The 24,223-nt window shown below is 53.6% G+C and overlaps 1 protein-coding gene across 5 annotated transcripts; it reads right to left on the bottom strand.

Annotated features, from left to right (window-relative positions):
* Positions 1–68: 68 nt before the first annotated feature.
* Positions 69–12,176, bottom strand: PCIF1 (phosphorylated CTD interacting factor 1). 5 transcript variants are annotated; one of them, XM_042980276.1, is made up of 18 exons: positions 11,770–12,176; positions 9,598–9,770; positions 9,184–9,297; positions 8,080–8,222; positions 7,865–7,989; positions 6,552–6,689; positions 6,230–6,360; positions 5,938–6,092; positions 5,208–5,355; positions 5,038–5,121; positions 4,725–4,824; positions 3,492–3,654; positions 2,649–2,821; positions 2,417–2,503; positions 2,146–2,330; positions 1,351–1,444; positions 1,073–1,248; positions 69–987 (listed from the first exon to the last, which is right to left on the bottom strand). In XM_042980276.1, the coding sequence occupies exons 3-18, from the start codon at positions 9,204–9,206 to the stop codon at positions 759–761; spliced, it is 2,154 nt and encodes a 717-aa protein (XP_042836210.1). In that variant the 5' UTR covers positions 9,207–9,297; positions 9,598–9,770; positions 11,770–12,176; the 3' UTR covers positions 69–758. The 5 variants fall into 5 exon arrangements, with proteins under 5 accessions (XP_042836210.1, XP_042836209.1, XP_042836212.1 ...); XM_042980275.1 differs by having other exon boundaries at positions 9,496–9,770; XM_042980279.1 differs by having other exon boundaries at positions 796–935; positions 9,496–9,770.
* Between the last annotated feature and the right edge of the window lie 12,047 nt (positions 12,177–24,223).

Here is a 24,223-nt window from a genome sequence, read left to right on the forward strand (position 1 = left end):
CGGGTGCCTGTCTGTACAGAGGCCATACCCTAAAGCCCATGGTGGCTCAGAGCTGCTCTTCCTCCTGACCCTTGACTGTGAAACATACCTGGCTGCTCACTCACTGTGGTGGCTGCAGGTCAAGCAGGAGTCTAGCTCGCTACCTGGGCACAGCCTCCCGTCCTCTGCTCCCTAGAGGTACGAGGGCAGGCCTGGCTGTGGGAGTCTGGGACTTACAGATGGATGGTGCTGGGCTCTGGACTCTTCAGACCCGATGGACACAGGCAGAGGCCACCAGGGACCCAACTGTGGGGTCAGCAGGGTGAGAAGTTAGACCCTGGATCCCGGGGCTGGGGCGTGGAGGCCCAGGGGTCCAGAAGGTGAGCCTGAATGTAGAGGGTGTGGTCCCAGGACTAGCTCCAGACTCTCCGCCTTCTCTGCCCTCAAGACCCTCACGCATTCTTAGGGAGGCTTCTGTATTTCCTTTTACAAATGAAACGAGGTGGCAATAAGATGGTATGGATGGGGGGTGGGGGGTGGGTAGGAAGGGAAGGGATGGGGCCTATTTACACGGGAGCTGGAGCAAGTTTGAGGTGAGGAGTCAGGGGATCGGGCAGGGAGGGGGAGCCCTGGCAGAGCCATAATCTTCCTATGTCACTGGCAGCCTGAGCCCTGCTGCCACCTCAGGGGGAGGGTCCTGGGGTCTGCTCAGCCCCAAGAGGCCCAAGTCCCAGCAGTCCGTACCAGCACCCTGGGGCTCCTCCTCCCCGCAGGATGTGTTAAGTGGGGTGAGGCTCGCGGCTGGGGCCCTGCTCGCGGCCGGAGTCCCGGTCCTTGTTCTCGGAGGAAGACGACGAGGAACTGGAGCCGTGGCTGCGGCCTGACTGCCGGTAGGCGGTGCTCAGCTCCTGCAGCCGCTCGGGCGTCGGCCCCCACTTGGCAAAGCCAGGGTCGTTCTGTAGGAAGAGCACGGCCGTGTTGTGGACGGCCTTGTAGTGCATTTCCTCCCTGTGGGCAAAGGAGCAGCTCAGGGTGGGGCTTGGCCCGGCCCGATCGGCCGGCCCTCCTGCCCCTGCCCTCCCCAGGCACCCACTTCTTGCAGACGTGCTGGGAGCCACTGCGGTACTCGTGCTCAAAGGCAGGCAGGACCAGCTGGTGGCGTTTGAAGCGGCTCTGCTCCATGCGGGTGAGCGCCGGTGTGGGGGGTTCTCGCCACTCCGGGATAAACACGATGAAGGACAGGGGCTCCGGGGAGCTCTCGAGCAGTTTCTGTGGGAGGGGGTACGGGGTGGACGTCAGAGGCTGCCCTCCGGGTGGCTGGCGATCCCGCTTGCCAACCTACCCCACCCCCACCGCCAGCAGCACACCCACCTCAAAGTGAGAGACCATGGCATCCATGAGTTCCTCGCAGAACGGAGGGTTGGCCTCAAAGGAACCACTCAGCGGGGAAAAATCCAGGCAGGGCCTGGGGATGGAGGTGAGCACTCTAAGTCCTGCCAGAATCCCAGCCCTCAACCGGAAACAGGTGCCGCCCCCACCTCGTTGAAAGGACGGCCCTGGTCAGGCCACAGGCCAACATTCACCCTTAATTCATCCTGGGACAAGGTGTGGCCGACCCCACCGGAGTGCTGAGGATGGAGAGGCTCGGGCTGGGCAGCCAAGTCCACCAGGCTGCTTAGTGGAATGGCTGGAGCTCAGATCCAGTTCGAGCCCCGCTGCCACCACAGCACAAGCCACAACCAGGAGTTCCCCAGCTGCTGTGCTTTCCCTCTTGCTGGCCCAGGCTGGTCTTCCTACTGGAAGCTGTGTCCCCTTTCACCCATGCTCACCCCCCTCCAACACCCCACATTAGTCTGTAAGGTCCCTGAGATCTGAATGATCTCTGAGCTCTGAATTACCACTTCCCATGCCTCTCAGTGCCGGGAACCACATGCTCCTATCCCAGCCTGGGCTTATTCACAGAGAAACCCACAAGATGAGTTAGGGACTATCACAGGCTCCCGAAGTTCAGCGATAAGTCCAAGGTCACACAGCTAGCAAGGGGTGAAGGCAGGGACTACACCCAACACTGCCCAATCCCAAGTAGCTGGCCCAGGTGCAATCTATGCTCTAGAGGACCCCTTCCAGGGCCTGGGCAGAAGGGCCCCAGCAGCCCCTGGCTCTCACCCGCGGGAGCCGAAGTAGCCATCTGTGTCTGGGAAGGCAGAGCAGTACTGGCGGAAGTAGCAGTTGAGGGGCGAGGCGAAGCACTCAAAGCTGACACTGAAGAGCCGGTGGAGGGCCTCAAAGACGTGCACGGGCAGCGATCCCTGCAGGCCTGTCCCCTCGTAGAGGCCCACGCCAAACATCATCTACACAGAGGCCACGGTCAGCCTCCAGGGCTCAGCCTTCCCCCTGCGTCTAGAAGAGCCCACCCCCAGCTGCCCCAGGCCCATACCTGGTACCGTCGGAGAAGACACCAGACTCGGGGCAGGAACCGCTCAAAGGCAGAGTCGTCAATGCAGCTGTAGCGGTAAAGCAGCCACTGTGGGACAGAGAGCAAGGCCCTTACACAGCGGCCCCTCACTCCCTCATAACTGGCCTCTTGCTGAGGACGCTGGGTCAAGGAGGAGGCAGCCCTCACTTCTTGCACCTGTGGGGACCTGCCTCCCCTTCACCCTAGCTCTTACCAGCTTGCTGAAGTAGTTGCGGCTGACCTTGACCATCTCCCCCTTATACCGGATGCAGACCACGTTATTCTCCATATGCATCTCCACGCTGGGCATGGGGGGCGCAGACACGGCCAGCCGGACCGGGTAACAGTACACCAGGCGGGGCTCCACTTCTGGGGCCTCCACCTCCTCTGTGGGCAGGGAGAGCAATGAGGGGCCTCCCTGCAGCGGCTCTGCTAATCCTCACCCCGGACGGACGGCCTCTGCCCCCCGTGTGCTCACACACGTACCCCAGTAACCAAGGGAGGTAAGTCTAATCCCACGGAGGAGCAGAATGCAGCTCAGATGGTTTGAGAACAAAGTTCTTGGCAGGGGCAAGAACTGGTGGCCTGTGTCGCCATGCTGCATACCGACACAAACCCCCGGTTGGCCACGTGGAAGTAGAACTGTGGCACGTCCGTGATTACGGTACCCTACTTAGGCATCTTTTTGGGTCAAGCGCTTCAAATTACCACTGAGTTCTCGTATGATCCTACGGCTGGGCATTAGCCTGCAGGGTGGGGGAACCAGGGCTTGCAGAAAGCAGCTGTAAATGCAAGTCGTCCACCTGACTGCTTACCCCAGGCCTGTCGTGTCCACCACCTTCCAGCTCCCCCTTTCCCAACCCTTCTCCAGTTCCTGGAGGAGTGCTGGGAACCCTGCACCGAAAGACAGCAGGGCCTGCCTCAGACACTGCCGGGAGAAACGGGCTTGCCCAAACCAGCCGTGGCCTAGAGGCTCAGCCTTGCTTGTCCCTTCACTCAGGGCCTGGGGTACACCGTTGACGGCATCACAGCTGGCTCCCTGCCACTGGCCCCTCACCTGGGATGTTGTTTTCCTTGAGGATGGCCAGGTGCTTCTCTCGGATCCGTTTGACATACTCCAGGGAGATGTGGTAGATCTTACTGCAGATGCCCTCCACGGAGTCCTTGGCCGCGGCCGAGACATGGGGGCCACACTGCCTCCGCAGATGCTCCAGGCGGTCCTGGAGGAGACACTCTTGATCAGGGTTCTAGGTGGCTGTTGAGGGAAGGCTGGTGGATTCTAGCAGTCCTCGCTTTGAAACCGGCTGTTACTTACTAGCTGTGTCACTTGGACAAGTCCCTTGGCATCTCTGAATCTTAATTCCTCTACTGTTAAGGGAACACACAGTACTCACCTGATAAGGCAGTTTAAGTATTAAATGTGATCATTCCCATTAAGGGCTTACCAAGCCCCTAGCATACAGCAAGTGTCCGATAAATGCCAGCACCTATGGTTGGGGTTACACTGTGCCAGATCCCATGATAATTGCTGGGGAAACACACAAACCAGGCACAGTCCCCGCTTATAAAGCATTTGCCAACTATCAGGGAGAGACACCATTACAAAACGGGGTCCTTGGTCATTGCAGATTTGAAATTTGAGCTTTTAGCAACTTGCAAGGATTTAACTAGGCATTTGTAATTTTGCTGAATCACACGTGTGAAAGTGATGAGTGAAAATGAGTCACTCTGGCTAGTGAGCACACCTACCTTTGTCACTCTACGTGTCAAGTACAGTTACTATCGTGAAGTGCGAAACCTTGTCTCTTGTGAAAAATGGTCCTGAAAAGAAAGCCCATTGCTAGTGCTGGTGGACAGTTAGAGAAGTGACGGGTCTGGGCCAGAAAACAGAACTGTTGTGGACACAGTAAAGTAGGGAAATGAGTCTGGTGCCAGCTCTTAACTGTGATGAGCGCACACACCCCAGAAAAGGCAGTCTGTCAATCTGTGTCCAAAAATCTACTCAAGGGAGATGCTGAACATTAAGTTGAAAAAGCTACTTATGGTGTGTGGCTGAGCACAGGATTCTGTTAAGGACCTTAATGAAGAGAGTCTTTTAGGAGAGAGCCAGGAACCTGGACAAACCTCTCTACATGCAGGAGTTTAGGGACCAATGAGCATCAAAGGTTTACTGAAGTGCACAGGAACAGGATGCTGTGGGGCTCCGCCCGGCCTGGGCAGGCAGAGTGGGCTTCTTGGAGGAAGCAACCCGAGAGCCTTTCCACGGGCCTCCTTCCCCGGGGCCACTCACCATGTAGTCCTCCTTAGAGGCAGAGTGGTCCTTCCGCAGCCAGCTGAAGGTGTCCTCCACGTTCCATTTGACCACCTTCCTGCTGTCGGGGGACGCACTCCTGCCGGTGGAGGGAGCGATCAGGCATCTGTCCACACTCCTTACTCCTCCCACCCCACCTGCACTGACATTCGGGCTCTTGTTCTGCCTTTGGGAGCCAGCCCTCCTCCTGCCACCAAGGGCAATGACTGCACTCCGTTAGATGGGCCACATGGCCCAGGACCTCCCCACTCTGATCACACACCCGGCTTGCTGGGGGCAGGAGAGAGCAAACCTGGATTCGATGAGCCGCCTAGCAGCCTCTGCATATTTAAAGAGCAGGCGCTTGGCTTCCTCTCGGAACTTGATTCGGGATAACCTGGGATAGAGAACGGATAGAGTTAGGAGCCTTCTACGCAGAACTGGCTACACAACCCTTGGCTGGCCCCAGCTGCGCAGGTGTACCTGATGGGAATGTCATTCATGATTTCGCGAAACATGGAGGGCGACACGACCGGTTCACAGTTGCTCGGCAACAGGGGGTCAGAGCCTTTGTCCACGACCTTGCGCTCCAGCATCCAGCGGTTGAAGGATTCTCGAGGGGGCTCGATGCCTGCAGGACAGAAGAGCTGGTGAAGGTCTGGCTTTAGACAGGAGGCATCGTGTGGGCACTGGAGGTGCAACAGTGAATGACGGCCTGTTAAGTCAGGAGCTCATGTTCCAGGCAACACCTCCCAAAGTATATTCTAAGAATCGCTAGTTTTATAAAGGGTGTTTGTTAGATGATCCTTAGGGTAAAAGGGGAAAAGAGAAACACTATATTCCAGCAAAGTTAAGCAGGCTTATTTACTAATTAATAAAAGCTGCAGTTTACGGAGGACTTTCCATTCCTCTTACTCCTAGTAGTAGCAAGGCCATCAGGACAGATACTTCTGTTTTTGTATCACAGATACATAAAAAGGCTTCAAATGGTACCGGGCAAACGAAGCATTCTGGAAGTGTTAACGATTCCTTCTGTAGTTACTGATGCCAGCCACCCTTTCTGGAAGCGGTTAGAGGAGCTGGGGCTCCAAGCAGGCCCGTCCCCATCCACTGCCTATGCTCTGGGCCACTAGGCTCCCCTGCACCATTCCCCAAGCCCGGTTCTTGCTCGCAGCAGGTGGAAACGGGGCTCTGAGGCCCCGGAGGCAGTTACCCTCTCGCTGCTGGCACAGCTCCCGATAGTGCTGCCGAAGCTTGAGGATGAGCTGGGAGCGCAGCAGCTCCACCTCGGGGTGCGGGGGCAGCACCTCTGAAGGCCCCCGGTGCTTGATGACCGCGTTGGTCTGGATGTCCAGATCCCAGTACACCCTTGGGGCACAGAAAAGAGCAACGAAGACAGTAGAGGAAAGGGAAGGAGGGGTGCCCTGGCTGCCACCACACCCCAGTCTCCCAGGCACGCAGGCCGCATCAGTGGGTGCCCCCAAGGGACCATAGCAGGGACTCACTCGGTGGGCCGGAGGAGAGCCGCCTGCTGTTTATCTTCAGGGGACGTCCCCCACATCTTCAGTGTTGGGGTTCCTGGGATACTGGGGGAGCTAGGCACCGATGGGCCCGTGGGTGTCACAGGGATTTCAATCTGGAGCAAAAAAGGAGAAGGCATCAGGGTCAGGAGAGTCAGCCTATGGTTCCAGCACCAAACCCAGTGAGCTGTGCCCAGGCCCCGCTCCTGACCGACCTGCCACTGCCCGGCCTTTGCAGGGAAGCTGCTGGCTGCTTGCCTGGCTTGGCCACTTGCCAGCCAGGTCCTCAGAGCCCGCCAGCACTCACCTTGGGCTTCTTCACACCATTGCCGCTTGGCTGCTCTTCCGAGAGCTGCCGCTTTCGGGGCTTGTTCTCAGCCGGGGGGGTTTCCACCAAACTGGAGTCTTGGGGCAGTGGGGTCGCATTCAGCCCCAAAGGGTCCGACTGGTGGAGGGAGACCAGCAGAGTTGCAACCGGGGCCAGTGGGTTGGGAGTCCCGGTAATACGGAATCCTGATGCCCTCCTGACCCCTGCTCCTACTGCTCAGAGACTGGGATGCAGAAAGAACGCTGGGCTCCAGTCCCACTGGCTACTTGCAACCATGTGACCTTGGCGGAGTTCCATCCTGTCCTAATTCCCTCACATTCAAAATGGCCCTCCTGCTAAACAGGCCCAACCTCCCACTGGGAAGACGATTAAATGAGTCAGTGAATAGGACCAGCTTAACATGACCTCTGGCATGAGATAAACACACTGTACACATTGATTTCTTAAATAGCAGAGAGTCAGGAATAAAGGAAAGAGTCAAGAAATGCTTGTTTTTGAAAAAGCAAGGCCCTGTGGGTGGAATGCCTTTGGCAACACCAAAAAGAAGCATGATGGTAGGCAGGGTGGCCCTGAGATCCTAAGAGGTTTGAGTCCAGCTCTGCCTCTTACTGGCTTGAGGTCTCAGGCCAATCATTTCCCATCTCTGAGCCTCAGTGTCTTCATCTGCAAAATGGGAGTGCCAACTGGCTTGATTATGCCCAGAAAAAAAAGTTCACCCCAACTGACAGGGATCCAAAAGCCCACGTTTCTGGCAGATGGCCTGTGTTGCTACTTCCCTATCACACTGACCTTTCCACTTCTAGAACGTGCTTCTCCCCTCTTAACAACTTTTCTCTTTGCTAACTCTGTCACCTTAAATGCTAATTCAAAGAGACGCTTTCCTGTCCCGTCCTGTCCACTCCCCTCCCCCAAAGTGGACCATGGTCCCTGCTGTACTCTAACACTATTCTTCATACACAAGCCAAATGTAATTGTACTGGCCCCTCAGTAGACTGTGGGCCCCCCGAGAGTACAAGGGAACGACCATGTCTGTCTTGGCTCGCAACTGCATTACAGGCACAGTAACGGGTAGTTCAGTATCACATACTCTTTACAATCGTCTCTTTACGTGTCAGTCTCCCCTATTTGAGTACAGGTTCCTTGCTAGCAGGGAACAGGTCTTCTCTCGTGTATCACTATATCCCCAGGTCCCAACACAGGACTAGGCTCATAATAGCTGCTCAAGATACGTTTGGGGGAAGGCCCAGACGCCGGAAGCTGCTTTGAGACCCCTGCCCTAGGCTGGCACTCACAATCACGTCATGTTGGCCCAGCACAGGCATCTCCCACAGGGACTGGTTGGTAAATCGGTTGAAGTAGTAGGGACGGTTCTCCCTCCTGCTCCAGCACTTCTCCCAGCCCGCGTGCACCAGCTCCTCTGCAAACAAGCATGGGACCCGGCCAGGGTCAGGGCTGCTCCTGGGGCATCTTTCCTACCCCACCACCCTACCCTGCCCCTCGCCAGTACCTGGGAGGTCCTGCACCAGGCGGATGGGCTTTGGAGAACAGGGCTGGCTCTGATTGGAGGTGCCCGGGGAGTGACTCAGCAGGGACGCTTCCTCCCGGGGGCTGCCGTGATTCTCATTGGCCATCTCCGCACCCACACCGGACCTGCCACACAGAGGACCGAAGGGTGTTAGGCCAGCAGGGTGTGGAGGTCAGCTCCACCCCCAGCCCCCGCCCACCAATTACAACCCACTGAGGGCCCCCCTGACCACTTGTAGATCTGAAAAAAGTCACTCTGGTCCTGTCCTGGAGGGCCAGTGTGGTACCACGGGAGCCCTGGGACCAAAGTTGCAGTTCTCTCAACTGTAAAATGGGTGCACTCCTGTTGTTCCTTCTGCCTGAAATACTCTCCCCAGTTCTCTGCCTGGCTTGTCACTACGTTCACATGCTCCAGGAAGCCTTCCTAGACTCTCCCTTCCCAAAGCTAGGTGGTCAGAGTCCATCCGCAGGGCCATGAACACCTCCACTGTAGCACTCAGTCTGGCCTATGAGCTGGATTTGTCTCCCCATCAGACTGTCAGAACTCCCAGGGCTAGGAACTGGGTCCAGTTCTCTCCAGCGCTCAGCATGGTACCTGGACCCAACAGGAACTCCATTCATTCTGCAAATATTTACAAAGCACAGAGTGCCACAGAAGACAGAACAGGGTCTGCCCTTGGGAAGCAACTCCCACAAAAAAGAACAGTAAATCCTCCTCTTCCCTGTTCCTATCCAATAAAATCTAACTGGAACAAAGTGCAGCCCAGAGTGGGCCATGGCATCTAACTGGCTGCTTCATTCTACACTTCAGGGCAGGAAACAATCTGTTGCTAAAGAAACCAGTGGGACTGAGAAGAAACATCTAATTCAGTCCTTCCTAATCCCCAGGTGAAAATCTACCAGGAAGCAGGTCAGCTCCTTCAGATTTGTATTCTCCACTACCTTTGCCCAAAGCACACCCAGCACGAGCCTCAGTGGCCAAAGTGATTCCCAAGCTGGCTGTTAGACTTCTAGGGGCCCAACTGAGATTGGACTGGTGATCCCAAAGTTGTTTTCAATATGCCACAGCACCCAAAGAAACATTTACCCACAAAAAGAGCACGAAGCCATGTTTAACCATCAGTTATCTTTGCTTGCTGACATTTTATCAACTCCTTGTGGTCACACTGATTATCTCATGCTGATCAGAAGCTCTGATTGGCTGTTGACGACATCATAGGAATCACTGGGACATTAATTTTATTGTACACTCAGTCATAGATGTCTTTGTTAATTTGGAAAGAGAAAAGTGAATGGTTACTTTGTCAGTACAGTTTGGCAGATAAAAAATGCACGGAGCAAGAGGACATACATACAACCAAAGGGGGCCATGATAACAAAAAGGTTCGGAACCACTAACCAAGGGGAGAAAAAGCTTGATTCTCTGGGTAGGAGGGATTCCCGATGCCTTGGGGCTGAGCCCACAGGTCTCAAGGCTGGACAAGGTCCCTCTTTTTCTCACCCTCTGGGGTCTGCAATGCTAGCATGAGAGGGTTTTCTTCTCCAACCAGGTGGACCCCCACGTCACAGGGTCCAACAGAGGCAGGGGGAGGCCTGCAGGAAGGCTCAGCACAGGTGGGTGGCCGGGTCAGCAGTGGAGTGAACGGGGGCCCAGGGACCTCCTCGCATCAGCAACTGCAGAGCAAATAGAAGAGAGAGTCACAGACCTGTGAAATGCTGCACAGCAGGGACAAAATAAGAGGGGCAATGACACAGCAAGTTGGGAGCCCCCAGGACAAGGCAGGAGACACTGTGGGAGATCTGGGGATTCAAGGGATGAAACGGTACTTCTCAAGGCTCCCAAACCGAAACATTTCACGGACTTGCCGCCTGAAGTCACATGGGCTCCGGGATGAGGAGGGCCCTAAGCCTGGTTTAATGCTCCACTGTTACTGTCTTTGAAATTTTTAATAAATTTTTAACAGAGGGGACCCACATTTTCATTTTGCACACGGGACCCCACAAATTGTGTAGCTGCTCCTATCAACCAAAATATCCCTAAGATAAAAGTGAACATATAGTTGTCCCTTAACAACATGGGTCCAAACCACATGGGTCCACTTACACATGGCTTTTTTTCAACATGATACAGCGCTATAAATGTATTTACTTGTCCTTATGATTTTCTTAACATTTTCTTTCCTCTAGCTCATTTTAAAAACACAGTATATAATTCATACAACATACAAAACGTGTTCACCGACTGCTTATGTTGCCAGAAAGGCTTCTGGTTAACTGCAGGCTATTAGTGAAGTTTTGGGGAGTCCAAAGTTATACTGGGATTTTCCACTGCACTGGAGATCAGTGCCCCTAACTCTTGTGTTGTTCAAGGGTCAACTGTACTTATCACAGATCAGAGGCCACAAAAAACACGTTTCTTGGAATCAATCTTTTAACACGTTACATGCAAATGCATTACATGACTCGGCATGTTCAACTTTATTGAAAAATATTTTTGCCAATAAATATCGTGTGACGTTGAGGCACCACGTAGCTGAACCATGCACAGGCAGCACATGCAGCCCAGCTCAGTGAGGCCAAACAGGGACACTGCAGTGTTTCCAAAACCCGTATCACAGCCATCAGAGGGCCTGTAATAGAACTCCAGATTCCCGCCCGTCCCTCACCTCACATCGTAGGAGTCAGAAATGGAGAAGGGAGACACACAAGAATTTGTATTTTTTTAAACGCACTCCAGAGGTGGGACTGGGAAACAGGATGACAAATTTTACACCAGTTCAAACCTTTACCAATTTTTTACGATTAAAACTTTTTTCTTAATTTCCCAGGTGATTTGGAAGCAGCGGGTTGGTGGCCAAAGAACCTGCTCTGGGTGTGCACAGACCCGGGGTCCAGATCCTTCTGCCACGTTCCGACTTACAAACAGGAATGACTCGATCTCTATGGTCTCTACACGTAGAGTCTAGCATATTGTACACTTTAAGTAAGAAATAACTCTATTATTAAGATAACGTTTTTATTTATCCTGAAGTTTCCCGGCCCCTCGCATACCACAGTTAGTGCCGATCAGCTTAATAACTGTATCTGCGCAACCGGAGTAACCCACCAGAAGGAAAAGAACCCGGTTACGGGATTGGAAGACGGGGCGGGACCATCTCAGTAATGTGCCAATCAGAACCCTCCAAACCAATAGGGCGGAGTCAAAGGACTTGTAAAATGCGCAGGCGCGGGGGCCACAAGAGACGGGGACTACACCCCCCCCCCACCGCCAGCGCGCGCACCCTTTCCCTTCCCCTCCCCCCAAACCCCAGCGGGGGCGGGCTGTTTGGCGCGCGCGCGCCGGCCCATCTCCCGGGCTCCGCCCCCCGCCCCACCGCGCGCTCCCGCCCCCGGGCTGAGGCGACTCAGAGTCGGAGCCCGACACAAAGGCGGTGGCGGCGGCAGCGGCGGAGGGGCCCTAGAGGCCGCTCCGCCCGCGCTCTCCGGGCCCACCTCCCTCACCCAAGCTACCGGCCCGGCCGCCCACCCGCGGGCCTAAGATGGCGGCGGCGGCAGAGACAAGGCAAGCGGTGGCCCCGAGCGGAAAGCGCCGGAGGGGCCACCGCAGCCCGGCTTCGGATCCCCGGAACCCGGAGCGGCTCGCGGCGGGACCATGGCTTCCTGGGGCTCTTACCTGCCCGGAGCGGACTGGAGGGGACGCGGCTACACGTTCTGCTCGACCTCCCGTTTTGCCGCCTCCGCCTCGCCCTCCCCAGCGCCGCTGCCGCCATCTTGTGTCCCGGGCCGGGACTCCGCGCTGCGCATGCGCCGGTACCGCCTCTGAGGGACCTCGCCGCTGCCGCGCCGCCATCTTGAGTGTGGCAGAACCGGCCGACTCCTCAGAGCCTGCTTGCTTTCGGCCCCTTCCCTTCCTCCCGTCCTTCCCTGCTATTCCATGCGGGTCTCAGGAGGGCAGGGCAGCTTTGCGGGCCGTGGGGTGTGAACTGAGGAGGGAACGAACTCACAAGCACGCTCCCTGCCTCTGTTTCCCCCGCGAGCACACCCGCTGGGGCTGGAGGACCTAGGTGGGAGGTGCACCAACCGGGCCGGACTGAGTGTGCGCACCGGGGGGCGCGGGGCGGGCTGGGAACCTGCGAGCGCTCGGCAAAGACGCCGGCCCGGGGGCGGGGTTGTGGTGACGCAGCTTTGGGCGTAGTGGGGGCCTGGGTCCTAGTTCCGGCGCGGCTGTGTCATTGATGTCCAGTCGCTTACCCTCTCTGAGCATCTGTCAAGAATGTTTTCCAGCCATTTTCTATGTCGAGGCTGCATGCAAATCGAATCTTCTCCCAGGATGAGGCTTCACAAGTTACAAGTGTTCCTGAGTAGAAGAAACTTAAAACAGCCGTGGGAGCCATAATAAAGGTGGCTTTGGCGAAGTTAGGAATGCAACTAAAATGCATCAGTGGGGCTCTAACAACACTGACCTATCTATGGCTACTAGTTGCGGTGCAAAGCCTCACTGAGACCTCAGACCAGCCATAAATGACCAGCAAGAGATACAGTTGCTAGGTTCCCCCACGCGCGGCTCCCTACAGGATTCTTGGGCAGAGGCTGCCAGACGACTCAATAGCCCCACCTCCGTCGGGCCTCCTTAGTAAACTGACCTCAACAGTGGCTTGAGACGAACACAAGGTTGCCATCTGCCGTTCGCCTTGCATTTCCCAAGTGGAGCCAGAGACTGCAGGTACCCGGGCTGGGCTGCGCGCAGCCTCCGGTGTGCATGATGCCTGGCCCCGTGCAGCTGCGTGGGGGTGGGGGCGTGTCAGCAAAACGCGAGGCAAATAGTATGAACCAGGGTGCTCGTGAGTCTGGCTGGTTCAGATCTGTATCCTCCGCCCTGGACGTGTGGCCTTGAACGAGTTGTTCGACATCTTTAAGCTGTAGTTTCCTGTAATGGAAGAGAAGTCCACCTGGCGAGAACTGAGATGGCGTCTGTAAAGTACTCAGCACATGTGGGACCCGGCATTTAATAAATGTTAGCTGTTACGTGTCACGGGGTTATGAGGGTTTCTCCAAGTAGATTTGAGCCTTCCCCAAATCCACCTGCTCGGGATAGGCCCAGTAAGTGCAGCCAAATCCCGCCCTTACAGAGAGGCCAGTTCACTTGGGAAGCTTGATGGAAAATCAGATGCCTGGTGCCCACCTTAGACCTACATAGGGGGGACCAGATGTCCTGCTCTCCCTGGGACAGTCTTGGTTTATATCTGTTGTCCTGGCATAATTATTAATATTGCATCCTTTCTCAAAAGCGCCCTGGTTTGGACAATAAATTATACGGTCACTCGAGATTTACAGAATACCTAGTTTTTGTTCTTAAGATTTTTTTTTTTTTTAAGTAATCTCCACACCCAATGTGGAGCTTGAAATCACAACCCCGAGATCAAGAGTCTCAAGCTCCGCCGACCCAGCCAGCCAGGCGTCCCCAAAAGGCCTAGTTTTGCAAGCTCCCCAGCTAGTACTTATTAACACAGGAGTGTAAAAACCATGTACTGATTGCTATCTGTTCCTGGTTTTTTGCTTTCAAAGTACGTTAATTTGTTTCTCAGAGTCTCTTAATTGGTAACTAAAGCACCAAGCATCCCAAGTGCCTATCCCTGTTTTATCATGTAACCCTTTCCAAGAACTCTGAGAGTAGAAATGATTATCTCAAGTCCACACGTGAGGAAACTGAGGCTGGGGGAAGGGGCAGGGGGTCAAGTAATTATATGAAGTATCAGAACCGTTTTGTTTTTTTTAATGTTTACTTATTGAGAGGGAGAGAGATTCTCAAGCAGGCTCTGCACTATCAGCTTAGGGCCCAATGCGGGGCTCGATCCCACATACTGTGAGATCATGACCTGAGCTGAAATCAAGAGTCCGACGCTTAACCAACTGAGCCACTCAGGTGCCTCCAGAACTGCGGTTTTTTTTTTTTATTTAAAAAAAATTTTTTTTTCAACTTTTTTAATTTATTTTTGGGACAGAGAGAGACAGAGCATGAACGGGGGAGGGGCAGAGAGAGAGGGAGACACAGAATCGGAAACAGGCTCCAGGCTCCAAGCCATCAGCCCAGAGTCTGACGCGGGGCTCGAACTCACGGACCGCGAGATCGTGACCTGGCTGAAGTCGGGCGCTTAACCGACTGCGCCACCCATGCGCCCCCAGAACTGTGGTTTTAAAGACGAAGGTTCCCAGCGTTAAAACCCAAAGCTGATTCCATGAAGCCACACTGCTTCCCTCTCTTGTGGAGAAGGGACTCTGAACTTGAGAAAGTGACTTTCCTGAGCTCACACAATGGTCCTGGGCAATTCTACTTCAGTATCTTGCAGGTCTCAAACTCAGAGTGTTAAACACTGCTCTTTGCTTTCACCTCCCTCCCCAGACTCGTTCCTCCCAAAGGATTCCTCACCTTCCTGTTCTCACTTTCTGCACAACAGTGAAAATCAGCCTCTTCTCTCCAATCTCATTCCTGCTACCTTAGAGCAAGCCCCATTATTTTTGAAACACTTTTTATTGTTAAGGGTAGCACACATTCAGAAAAGTGCACAAAACAGAAATGTAAAGGCCACCTGGGTGGCTGAGTCGGTTAAGCGTCTGGCTCAGGTCTTGATCTTAGGGTGGTGAGTTTGGCCCTGCATCAGGCCTGCGTGGGGCTCTGTGCTGCGCGTGAAACTTCCTTAAAAGGAGAGAAAGAGAGAGAGAAATGTGAAACTTCGTGATTTGTCACAGAGTGAACACCCAGGTGAACATCACTCAGGTCAAGGTATCATCGAGCCCAGGGGCACCTGGATGGCTCAGTCGGTTGAGTGTCCAACTTCAGCTCAGGTCATGATCTCACAGTTTGTGAGTTCGAGCCCCGTGTCGGGCTCTGTGCTGACAGCTCGGAGCCCGGAGCCTGTCTTCCCGTCTCTCGGCCCCTCCCCTGCTCATGCTCTGTCTCTCTCTCTCTCTGTCTCTCAATAATAAATAAATGTTAAAACATTTTTTTTAAAAAAAGGGTATCATCGAGCACAGGGTAATCACTGTTAATTTTGTGATAATCACTTCTTTCTTTGATAGTTTGACCACTGGGTATCTCTAAACACTATAGTTTCACTTTGCCTGTTCCTTGCACTTCATTTAAATGGAATTATGCAGTTCTATATTGTGTTGGCTTTCTTTTGCTCGACATTGCACTTGTGAGACTCATTTCTGTTGTTGCATGTAGCTATAGTTCATTCTCATTGCTGTATTCTGTCTTCCAACGTATATTTATCTATTCTGCTCTTGGGATATTTGAAACTGCTCCCCCAACCCTGTATCTCCTTTCTGAATTATTACAGATGCTTAATAATAATAACAAAACAATTCTATTTAAATAAATAACAAGTTAATAATCCGCTGATTCTTTACATGTTTGAGTGAATGAATGAATGAATGAATAATAAGACTAGTCTCCACACTGGTCTTCTGGTCGTCCAGCCTTGCTTCTCTCCTACTCCATAATCCACCCTGTAGTCACAGAGATCTTAAGTCTGGTCATATGGCACATCTGATCAAGTCACCCTGGGCTTAAGACCCCTGAATGTCTCCCCACTGACTGCAGGATAAAGTCCCAAACCCGTAGCTTGGTTTACAACACCAGAATGGTAACGACAGCTGCCATGGCAGAGTATTTACTGTGGGCTGTGCCAAGCACTTTAAATACACTCACGTTATGCACGATCCGGATCTTCAAACCACCTCTCCTCATCAGGCCCCAGCCATCTTGAACGACGCATAACTTCCCCCAAAGTGCCAGGTTCTCTCTTGACCCCGGGCCTTTGCATATGCTGTTTGCTCTTCTCTCCCCCCGCCGCCCCCCGCCTTTGACTTATTCAGGCTTCAAGTCTTTATTTTTTTTAATTTGTTGTCTTTTTCGAGAGAGACAGCAAGGGAGGGACAGAGAGAGAGGGAGACCCAGAATCCCAAACGAGCTCCAAGCTCCAAGCTGTCAGCACAGAGCCTGACGCAGGGCTCCAACTCGCAAACCGTGAGATCATGACCTGAGCTGAAGTCAGATGCTTAACCGACTGAGCCCCGCTCCAGGTCTTACTTTAGATGGCACCTCCACCAGGCAGGCTTCCCTGAACTTGCCTTCACCCAGGCTAGGTCAGGCCCCCACTTCTGTATTCCTATTCCTGCGCTCAGTGGACTGCTTGAGGGCGGGGCTGGGGCTTGTTCACATCTGGAGACCCCATGCCCAGTGCTGTGCTTAATTAACCGTCTGTAAATATTTGTTGACCACGAACAGACCACATTGGGTTGAAATCTGGGTGACTTTTTCAGGTATCCCTGCTTCTATTCCAGGCTCTGGTTTCTGCGGTGGGCACACCAAGGCTGTGCCCTTTAGGATGCCAAGAAAAGCATGAGCTGCCTGCCGTGGCAGAGTCCCTGCCAGCAGCCTAGAGTCCTCTACTCCGAAGATAGGGATGGGCAGGTCGAGCAAAGATCCTGGGGCTTTCAAGCACTCCATCAAGTTTTCCTGGAGTAAGATGCCTGGTGAGTTGGGAGAGATGGTTGAGATGAGCGGGGCTCCTCCAGGTTTAGCCAGCTCTGGCTGGGAGCCTGCTGGCAGGGCCTCTGAGGACCTCAGCCTCAACTCAGGACAAAGCCCAGTCTCCATATTAAAGCAGAAACATAAACATACAGGCTCAGGTTGCCACATACCTTAACCCCCTTGTTCTTTTCCACGACAGCAAGAGGCTGCGAAGACAGAACCACACATCTCAACCCCTGAGGTCCTGGCGGTCGGGGGAGGGAGGCTCCAGCGTAATCCTGGTCCAGGCCGCCCCCACCCGGGTCCGGTCAGAGCTGCCCATAGACTCTGTTCTGCAGTTTAAATAACACTAAGGCAGTTTCCAAGGCCAGTGGGCCTGGCCCCAGGGAAACTGCAGAAGAAATTCTTCCAGCCCAAACTGTGGTTTCCACTGGGAGTGGCTCTCCGGCCATTCTGGGGCCAGATGAGAGAAACCATGTAGGCCAAGAATAGATGAGAGGAGTGGGGCGTCTCCTCTGGTCTTCCTGGTCCTGTCAGTGTCTGATGTGGTGTCACGGCCCCCTCCGTTTCTTCATCTGACCGGACCCAACGTGTGTCGGGGCCTGCCCTAGGACCGTGAGCACCAGAGATACATAAGACAGATGTTTTGTCCTCAGGGAGCCCACAGAGGAGGCAGGGGGCAGACACATAAATAAGCCCTCTGCTATGGGGAGATAAGGGTTCTGTTGGGATGGCCAGGAGGGTGGACCCTGCAAAAGAGAAGGCTTCAGAAGAGCTGGCAATGAGCTGAATCTTCCTGGAGGGGTAGGATTTTCCAGGTGGGCAAGGACACAGCCTGTGCCGAGGCCTGGAGGGGTGGAAAGGGGTGGCATGTTTGGGGAACTAGTCAGCCGGAGCACCGCCAGGCACAGGGGAGGTGCAGGTCGAGCCGGGGCCCTCGACCCCAAATTCAGTGTCTGTTCTGCGCCCAGCATCTCCAGGTGGCATCTGAGTCATCTCAGGATGGGGGCGGGGGCACCTCCACCCTCCCCACCCATTCCTTCTGATGCCCGTTTTTCTATTTTGGGCAGAGTGGCCACGAACCAGGATGTTTATACTCATATAAGCTGAGTCTGCAGAATGAAATTCCAGACTTCTCCAAAAAAGAAGCCAGGGTGACAGCTGGCAGCTTCCTGAACGTCTGTGATCGGAGGGAACTTTGATCTAAAGAAGGGGGTGGGGGAGGACACCAACTGAGCCTGGGTCCCAGCTGAGGGGTTTCTGGGACACTTGGCTTCTAACCCGGATGTCTCAACCCCGGTGGGAAAAACCTGGGGTATAATTTATGTGCCACAAGATTCACCTGTTTCACATGTACAATTTCAGTGATTTTGAGTAAATGTACACAGTTGTGCACACATCGCCACAACTGAGTTTTAAGACCTTTCCATTTCCCCCAAAATGAGCTCCTATGACTGTTTGCTGTCACCCCTTCTTCCCACGCCCCAGGCCCAAGTGACCACTACTCTGCTTTCTATCCCCTTAGACTTGCCTTCTCTGGGCTTGTCATACAGATGGAATCATACAGAATGCAGTCTTCGCCCTGGTCCCTTCACTTTGCATCACGTTTTTCTTTTTTTTTTTTTTAACCTTTTTTTTAAAATTTATTCTTGAGACAGAGAGAGACAGAGCATGAACGGGGGAGGGTCACAGAGAGAGGGAGACACAGAATCTGAAACAGGCTCCAGGCTCCGAGCGGTCAGCACAGAGTCTGACGTGGGGCTCGAACTCACGGACCGTGAGATCATGACCTGAGCTGAAGTCAGATGCTTAACCGACCGAGCCACCCAGGCGCCCCACATCACGTTTTTCTTAAAAAAAATTTTTTTGGCGGGGGAAGGAGTGCCTGGGTGGCTCAGTCAGTTGAGTGACTTCGGATCAGGTCACGATCTCATGGTTCATGAGTTCAAGCCCCACCCTGGGCTCCCTGCTGACAGCGTGGAGCTCTGCTTGAGATTCTCTCTCTATCCCTCTTTTTCTGCCCCTCTCCCACTCATGCTCGCTTTCTCTCTCTCTCTCTCAAAATAAATAAACTATAAAAAATACTTAAAAATGTTTTAATGTTTATTTTTGAGACAGAGAGAGTGGGAGCAGGAGAGGGACAGAGAGAGAAGGAGACACAGAATCTGAAGCAGGCTCCAGGCCCCGAGCTGTCAGCACAGAGCCCGACTTGGGACTTGAACCCACAAACCGTAAGATCATGACCTGAGCTGAAGTCAGATGCTTAACCGACTGAGCCACCCAGGTGCCCCTGAGGAAGTTTAAAAAACAAACAAACAAACACCCACTGATGCCCAGGCTTCATCCCGGACCAAATAAACCAGAGTCTTGTGGGGCGCCTGGCTGGCTTAGTCCGTACAGCATGTGACTCTTGAGCTCAGGGTCGTGAGTTCAAACCCCACACTAGGTATGGAGCCTACTTTTAAAAAAAATCAGTCTCAGCATTTGGGGCCCAGACATAGGTATTCAAAACATAACAAAACAAAGCACAACCCTTTCTACTTTAAAAGCTACTGACGTACAGAAGGGTTGAGAACCAGCGATCTTGCTCTAGGCCTGCAGTTCTGGCCTATGGGTCACTGAGAGGGGCCTCAGGCTGGCCGGCAGCCTCTCCCAGGCCAGGAAACATATGTGCTTGGGGTTAGGAAACAAGCTGCCTGCCAAGAGGTCACATGAAGTCCTGGGACAGATGAGACTTTCGGGAGGCGAGGTGAATGGGGCCTGGTGTGGGTTGGGTCAGGGAGTCCTGATTTCTGCACAGACAGCTGAGATCCTGAGGGGGTACCCTCCCCCCCGCCCACCGACTTCAAGGACTGTTCAGGCCTCTGAAGGGATTAGGAAAGTATGGCGTTCCTGGCTGCAGACCAGAGAACCCCAGAGAGATGGAAGGAGATGCGTGGTGCCAGCGGGGAGCGGAGGGAGCTTAGAGGCTCAGGAGGGAATTAGGCTGGGGCTGCTCAGTCTGTGATAAAATATCCTCCTTTTGAAGGGTCTGCAGATGGTAATAACCACCCACACTCCATGTACCAGACTCTGTGACGGGCCCTGGGGACACAGCCATGAGTAAGTGTCAGGCGTCTACCCCACTGGGGCCTTCAGTCTGCCGGAAGAAACAGACAGTAAGGGATCAAACAGAACAACAGGCAGCGATGGGGAGGGGGCCTTCCAGGGCAGATGACGCTTGAGTAGAGACTCGAGGGCATGAAGGAAGCCAACCAGGCAAGGTCTGTGGAGGGAAGAAGGGTAAATGGCAAGTTTGAGGCTGAGTGAGTGGGTGTCCCAACAGCGGTAGCAGATAGGTGGAGAGGAAGGTAGGCAGGAGCTAGACCACCTAGAGTCCTTCTGGGCTCCTGGCCAGAGTCCAAATCTTATTTTGTGTGTGATGGGGAGTGACCGGAGGCTTTTGGACAGGGTAGTAAGATACTACGGTTTCTACTTTTTAAAGATCACTGTGGCTGGTGCAGGAAGGCTAGACCTTTAGGGGCAATCATGAGGCAGGGAGAGGAGACTAGTGGTCCAGGTAAAAGAAGAAAACAGCCTGGACCAGTGGTGGTGCAAAGGGAGAGGTGTGCACGGATGCGGGGCACCTTTTGGAGTTAGGGACACCAGGATTTGCCACAAAGGAAACAAGAGAGTCGAGGATGAGTCCTGTGCTTCTGGTCGGAGCATCTGAGTGAGTGTGGTGCCATGATCTGAGACGGGAAGCCTGGGAGAGCAGGAGAATTTGGCACCCGCGTGGGGACAGTGCTGACACACGGCTCCAGCTGGGTGACAACGAGGAGGGAGGCCGGAGGGCTGTGATGTCCTCATGACTCCCGGCCGTGTGCGTGTTGGGCCCTCACAGACTGTGGTGGCAGAGCATCTCGGAAAAAGCCAAGATGCTGGAATGTGCTGCGTGCTTCCTGCAACCTTTGCAAAGGCCGGCAGAGAGGCGAGCGTTGGCTGAAGACGGTGGCCCATCCTCATCGTCAAAAGGAAAAGTCCCTACCGCTTGCTGCCCGCTCCCGTCAGTTCCTTTGAAATTATATTTCTGGCTCGTGAACTCCAGACATCTAGCCAGCACTGTACAGATATTCCACCCCCTTCCCCAAAGCAGTGAGCAGCTGGGAAGCCCATGCCCAGTGCTAATGAAAGCGGGGACAGGAGGTTTAGAGGGCCATCAGCAAAGAGGCCCCCAAGAGTCAGAGTCAGCTAGGCTTCAAGAGGCATGGAAACTGGAAACGAGGGTGAAGCGCGAAGGAAACAAAGGAGAGAAATCAGAAGGCGAGTAAGTGGCTCGAGGCCACACGGAGCCGGAGAGGTACCAGGACAGGCATTCACAAGACCCGGGATCCAGAAGATCCTTTGGGGGCCAGGTGGCCGGCTCCATCTACAGAAAAAGGAGCTGGTCTCTGAGGAGAAAACTAAAGAAAAGGAGACACCAAAAGGCCAGCGTCCAGGCTTTAGAAGCCACAGAAAGGCAGTCAGCGGCTCTTCCCTGGCCAAACTCAGAGAGCCCCCGTCCTGTCTTCTCCCCATTTGGTAAATGTCTGGCCCCCACGCGGGGTCATTCCGCCTGCTTGGGGAGATGTAGTCGGAGGCTGTCGCTCTGACATCTGTCCCCCCACACATACCTCTCCCCCGTTCCAACACCACCCCCTGTCACACATTCCCAGGCACACCCACGCTGACCAACCCAGGCACGTACAGCCACAGGCTCCAGCGGACTGAGAGGGAGGGGGTTCATTTCCTGAGGGGTAGCTTGGATGGGCGTCGGGGGCGGGAGAATGGTCAGGAGGGGAGATGGGCTGACGCAGCTTCTCCAAGCCATGCGAGGATCCAAAGAAAACACAGCTGGAGACAGGGAGAGGGCGGGGGAAGCCGGGCTACACATGTTGACATCTTGGGCAGAAATCCAACTCGGTATCTTGTGGTCAGTGGAGACTGTGTTTACTCACTCGGACCAGTTACTTCCTCCCGCGGTACCTCAGTTTGCCAGTCTGCAAAACAGGGGCGATAACAGCATGTCTCGGGGCACCTGGGCGGTTCAGGCAGTTAAGCATCCGACTCTTGGTTTCGGCTCAGGTCCATGAACTCACAGTTCTCGGTTTTGAGCCCCGCGTTGGGCTTTGTGCTGACAGCTCGGAGTCTGCTTGGGATTCTTTCTCTCCCCCTCTCTCTGCCCCTCCCCTGCTTGTGCTCTCTCTGTCTCTCAAAATAAGTAAATAAACTAAAAAAAAAAAAATAACTATCTCAAGGAATTGTGGTAAGGACTAAATGGGGTCATTTAAAAAGAGACACAGTTGAGTAGGTTGGTTAAGAGCATGGGTTCTGGAGCCAGATTGGCTTGAGCTAGTTATGTAACCTCTCTGGGTCTCAGTTTCCTCATCTGTAAAATGGGATGATGATACCTGTCTTACAGGATGTTATGAATTTTCAAGTGAGTTGATATTTGTTTAAAAGAATTTTTTTAATGTTTTATTTATTATTGAGAGAGAGAGAGTATGAGCTGGGGAGCGGCAGAGAGAGAGGGAGACACAGAATCCGAAGCAGGCTCCAGGCTCTGAGCTGTCAGCACAGCCCAGTGCGGGGCTCGAACTCGTGAACTGCGAGATCATGACCTGAGCCAAAGTCGGACGCTTACCCTACTGAGCCGCCCAGGTGCCCCAGTGAGTTAATATTTTGTAAAGCACTTCTTGTTTGTTAAACAACTAGCTAATGCTAATGACCAGAGACATTTATTGAACCTTTAGCATGCCAAGTAGTAGGCTCATCACTTTATATACTTTATTACTTTAAAATCTCACTGCCACCCAGAGAGGTGGGCAGGTACTAGATTGTCTCCATTTGACAGATGTGGAAAGTGAGGCTCTTAAAGAGATTTACTTTTTCATTTACTCTTGCACGGGGTTGGCCAACTGTGGCCCACGGGCCACATCCAGGGAGCCTTGTTTATAGCTGCGTCCAGGCTGCAGTGGCAGAGTTTGAACAGCTGTGACAGAGACCACAGGGCCAGCAGAGCCTGAAATATGTACTACCTGACCTTTCACAGGAACACCTCTCTGACCTCTGCTCTAGAAAATGACAGACGCAAGGTCAGAACCAATTCTGTCTGATTCCAAAGCTCTTAACTGCTTGGCTCCTCTCATGTTTTACAATATCACTGTCCCGGGTGCGTAGCAGGGGCTAGAAAAGCATTGCTTTCCTGTCCCTTCGAGTGCTGGGAAGTCCCTCCTTCCCTCTTCAAAGCCGGGAGTGAAAGTGCAAAGGGATTTGGGTATTCTGATCTCTTCAATCCTCAAGCCAAGTGTTGAGGAGCTTGGCAAAGTCCCTCCTGGGCTTCACATCTGCCAGTATCACTGAAATGTGAGGGTTGGGGGCACAAGCTTTGGGAGAAAGGGGAAACCAGTGTGAGGGAGAGGGCTGGGCTGACCGGGCAAGTCCCTGGAATCAAGGCCATTGAGTACATCTTTTCATCCCCCAGCCCAGGGCTGTATTTAGGGTCAGTTGGGCTGAGACAAACAGCGAGGTGCAGAAGTTGCGGAAGAATCCAGGGTGGTATAGGTATCACCTGCTCCCCGGGCACGTTTGAGGGCTCCGAACCTGTCTAGTCACTCCGCAAATGGGCACTGCCTACACTTAGTGCCAGGCACCGTTCTAGGTACTGGGAAGGAGTGGTGAGCCCGAGCCCAGCTCTCATGGAGACAGGCCATGTCTCCGACAACTTGGTAAACCATTAGTCACAAGATCAATAAAAGCAAACAAACCAGGCTGATGTGATTGAGAGTAACTGCTGCGTAGGCAGGAAAGTCCTCTCTGAGCAAGTGCCATCGAAGCTGAGACCAAAATGACAAGGAGCTAGCTGTGGGAAGATCAGGTGGAAAGGCATTTTGAGCAGAGGGAACCGCAAGTGCCAAGGTCAGTGTGGCCAGAGCAGGACGTGAGTTCGACTCAGATGGTGAACTCACGGTTCGTGGGTTTGCGCCCAGCTTCGGATCCTCTGTCCCCCTCTCTCTCTGCCCTGCTCTCCTCTCTCTCTGGCTCTTTCTCTCTCTCTCTCTCAGAATAAATACATAAACATTAACAAAGAAAGGCCAGGTGCTTATCAAGCCCTTTAAATGCATTAACTCTTTTAATCCTCAGGAGAGCAATCCAGATGAGGAAACACAGGCCCAGAAGGTTAAACCACTGGCCCAAGATCACGGAGCTGTGTTTAAAGCTCACTGGGGCTGCTGTGGGGACAGGGAAGTTCAGGGGATAAGAATCCCCTGCATCTCCCACAGGAGATAACAGTGATACAAAGACGAAGCTTGCATTTCAGTGAGGAAAAGGAGAGGAAAGAAAACTAACATCCACCAGGTTTTCTGCTTGAGCCAGGCTCCGGGAAGAGCGGGGTTACTAGAGTTCAAAGGCATTAAGGCACTTCCTCCTCTGGATATCCTTAGCACTCTCTTTGTTCCTGTCCTACATGCTTTCTGTCTCGTGTGCTTGTGGTTTGTGCCCCTAATCTTAACAGCCAGCATTTATTTGGCACTAAATGGTGTACCATGTACCATGTCTAAAACATGCACTA

This window comes from Panthera tigris, chromosome A3, assembly GCF_018350195.1.
Source record: "Panthera tigris isolate Pti1 chromosome A3, P.tigris_Pti1_mat1.1, whole genome shotgun sequence".
In the NCBI taxonomy this organism is placed as follows: Eukaryota; Metazoa; Chordata; class Mammalia; order Carnivora; family Felidae; genus Panthera; species Panthera tigris.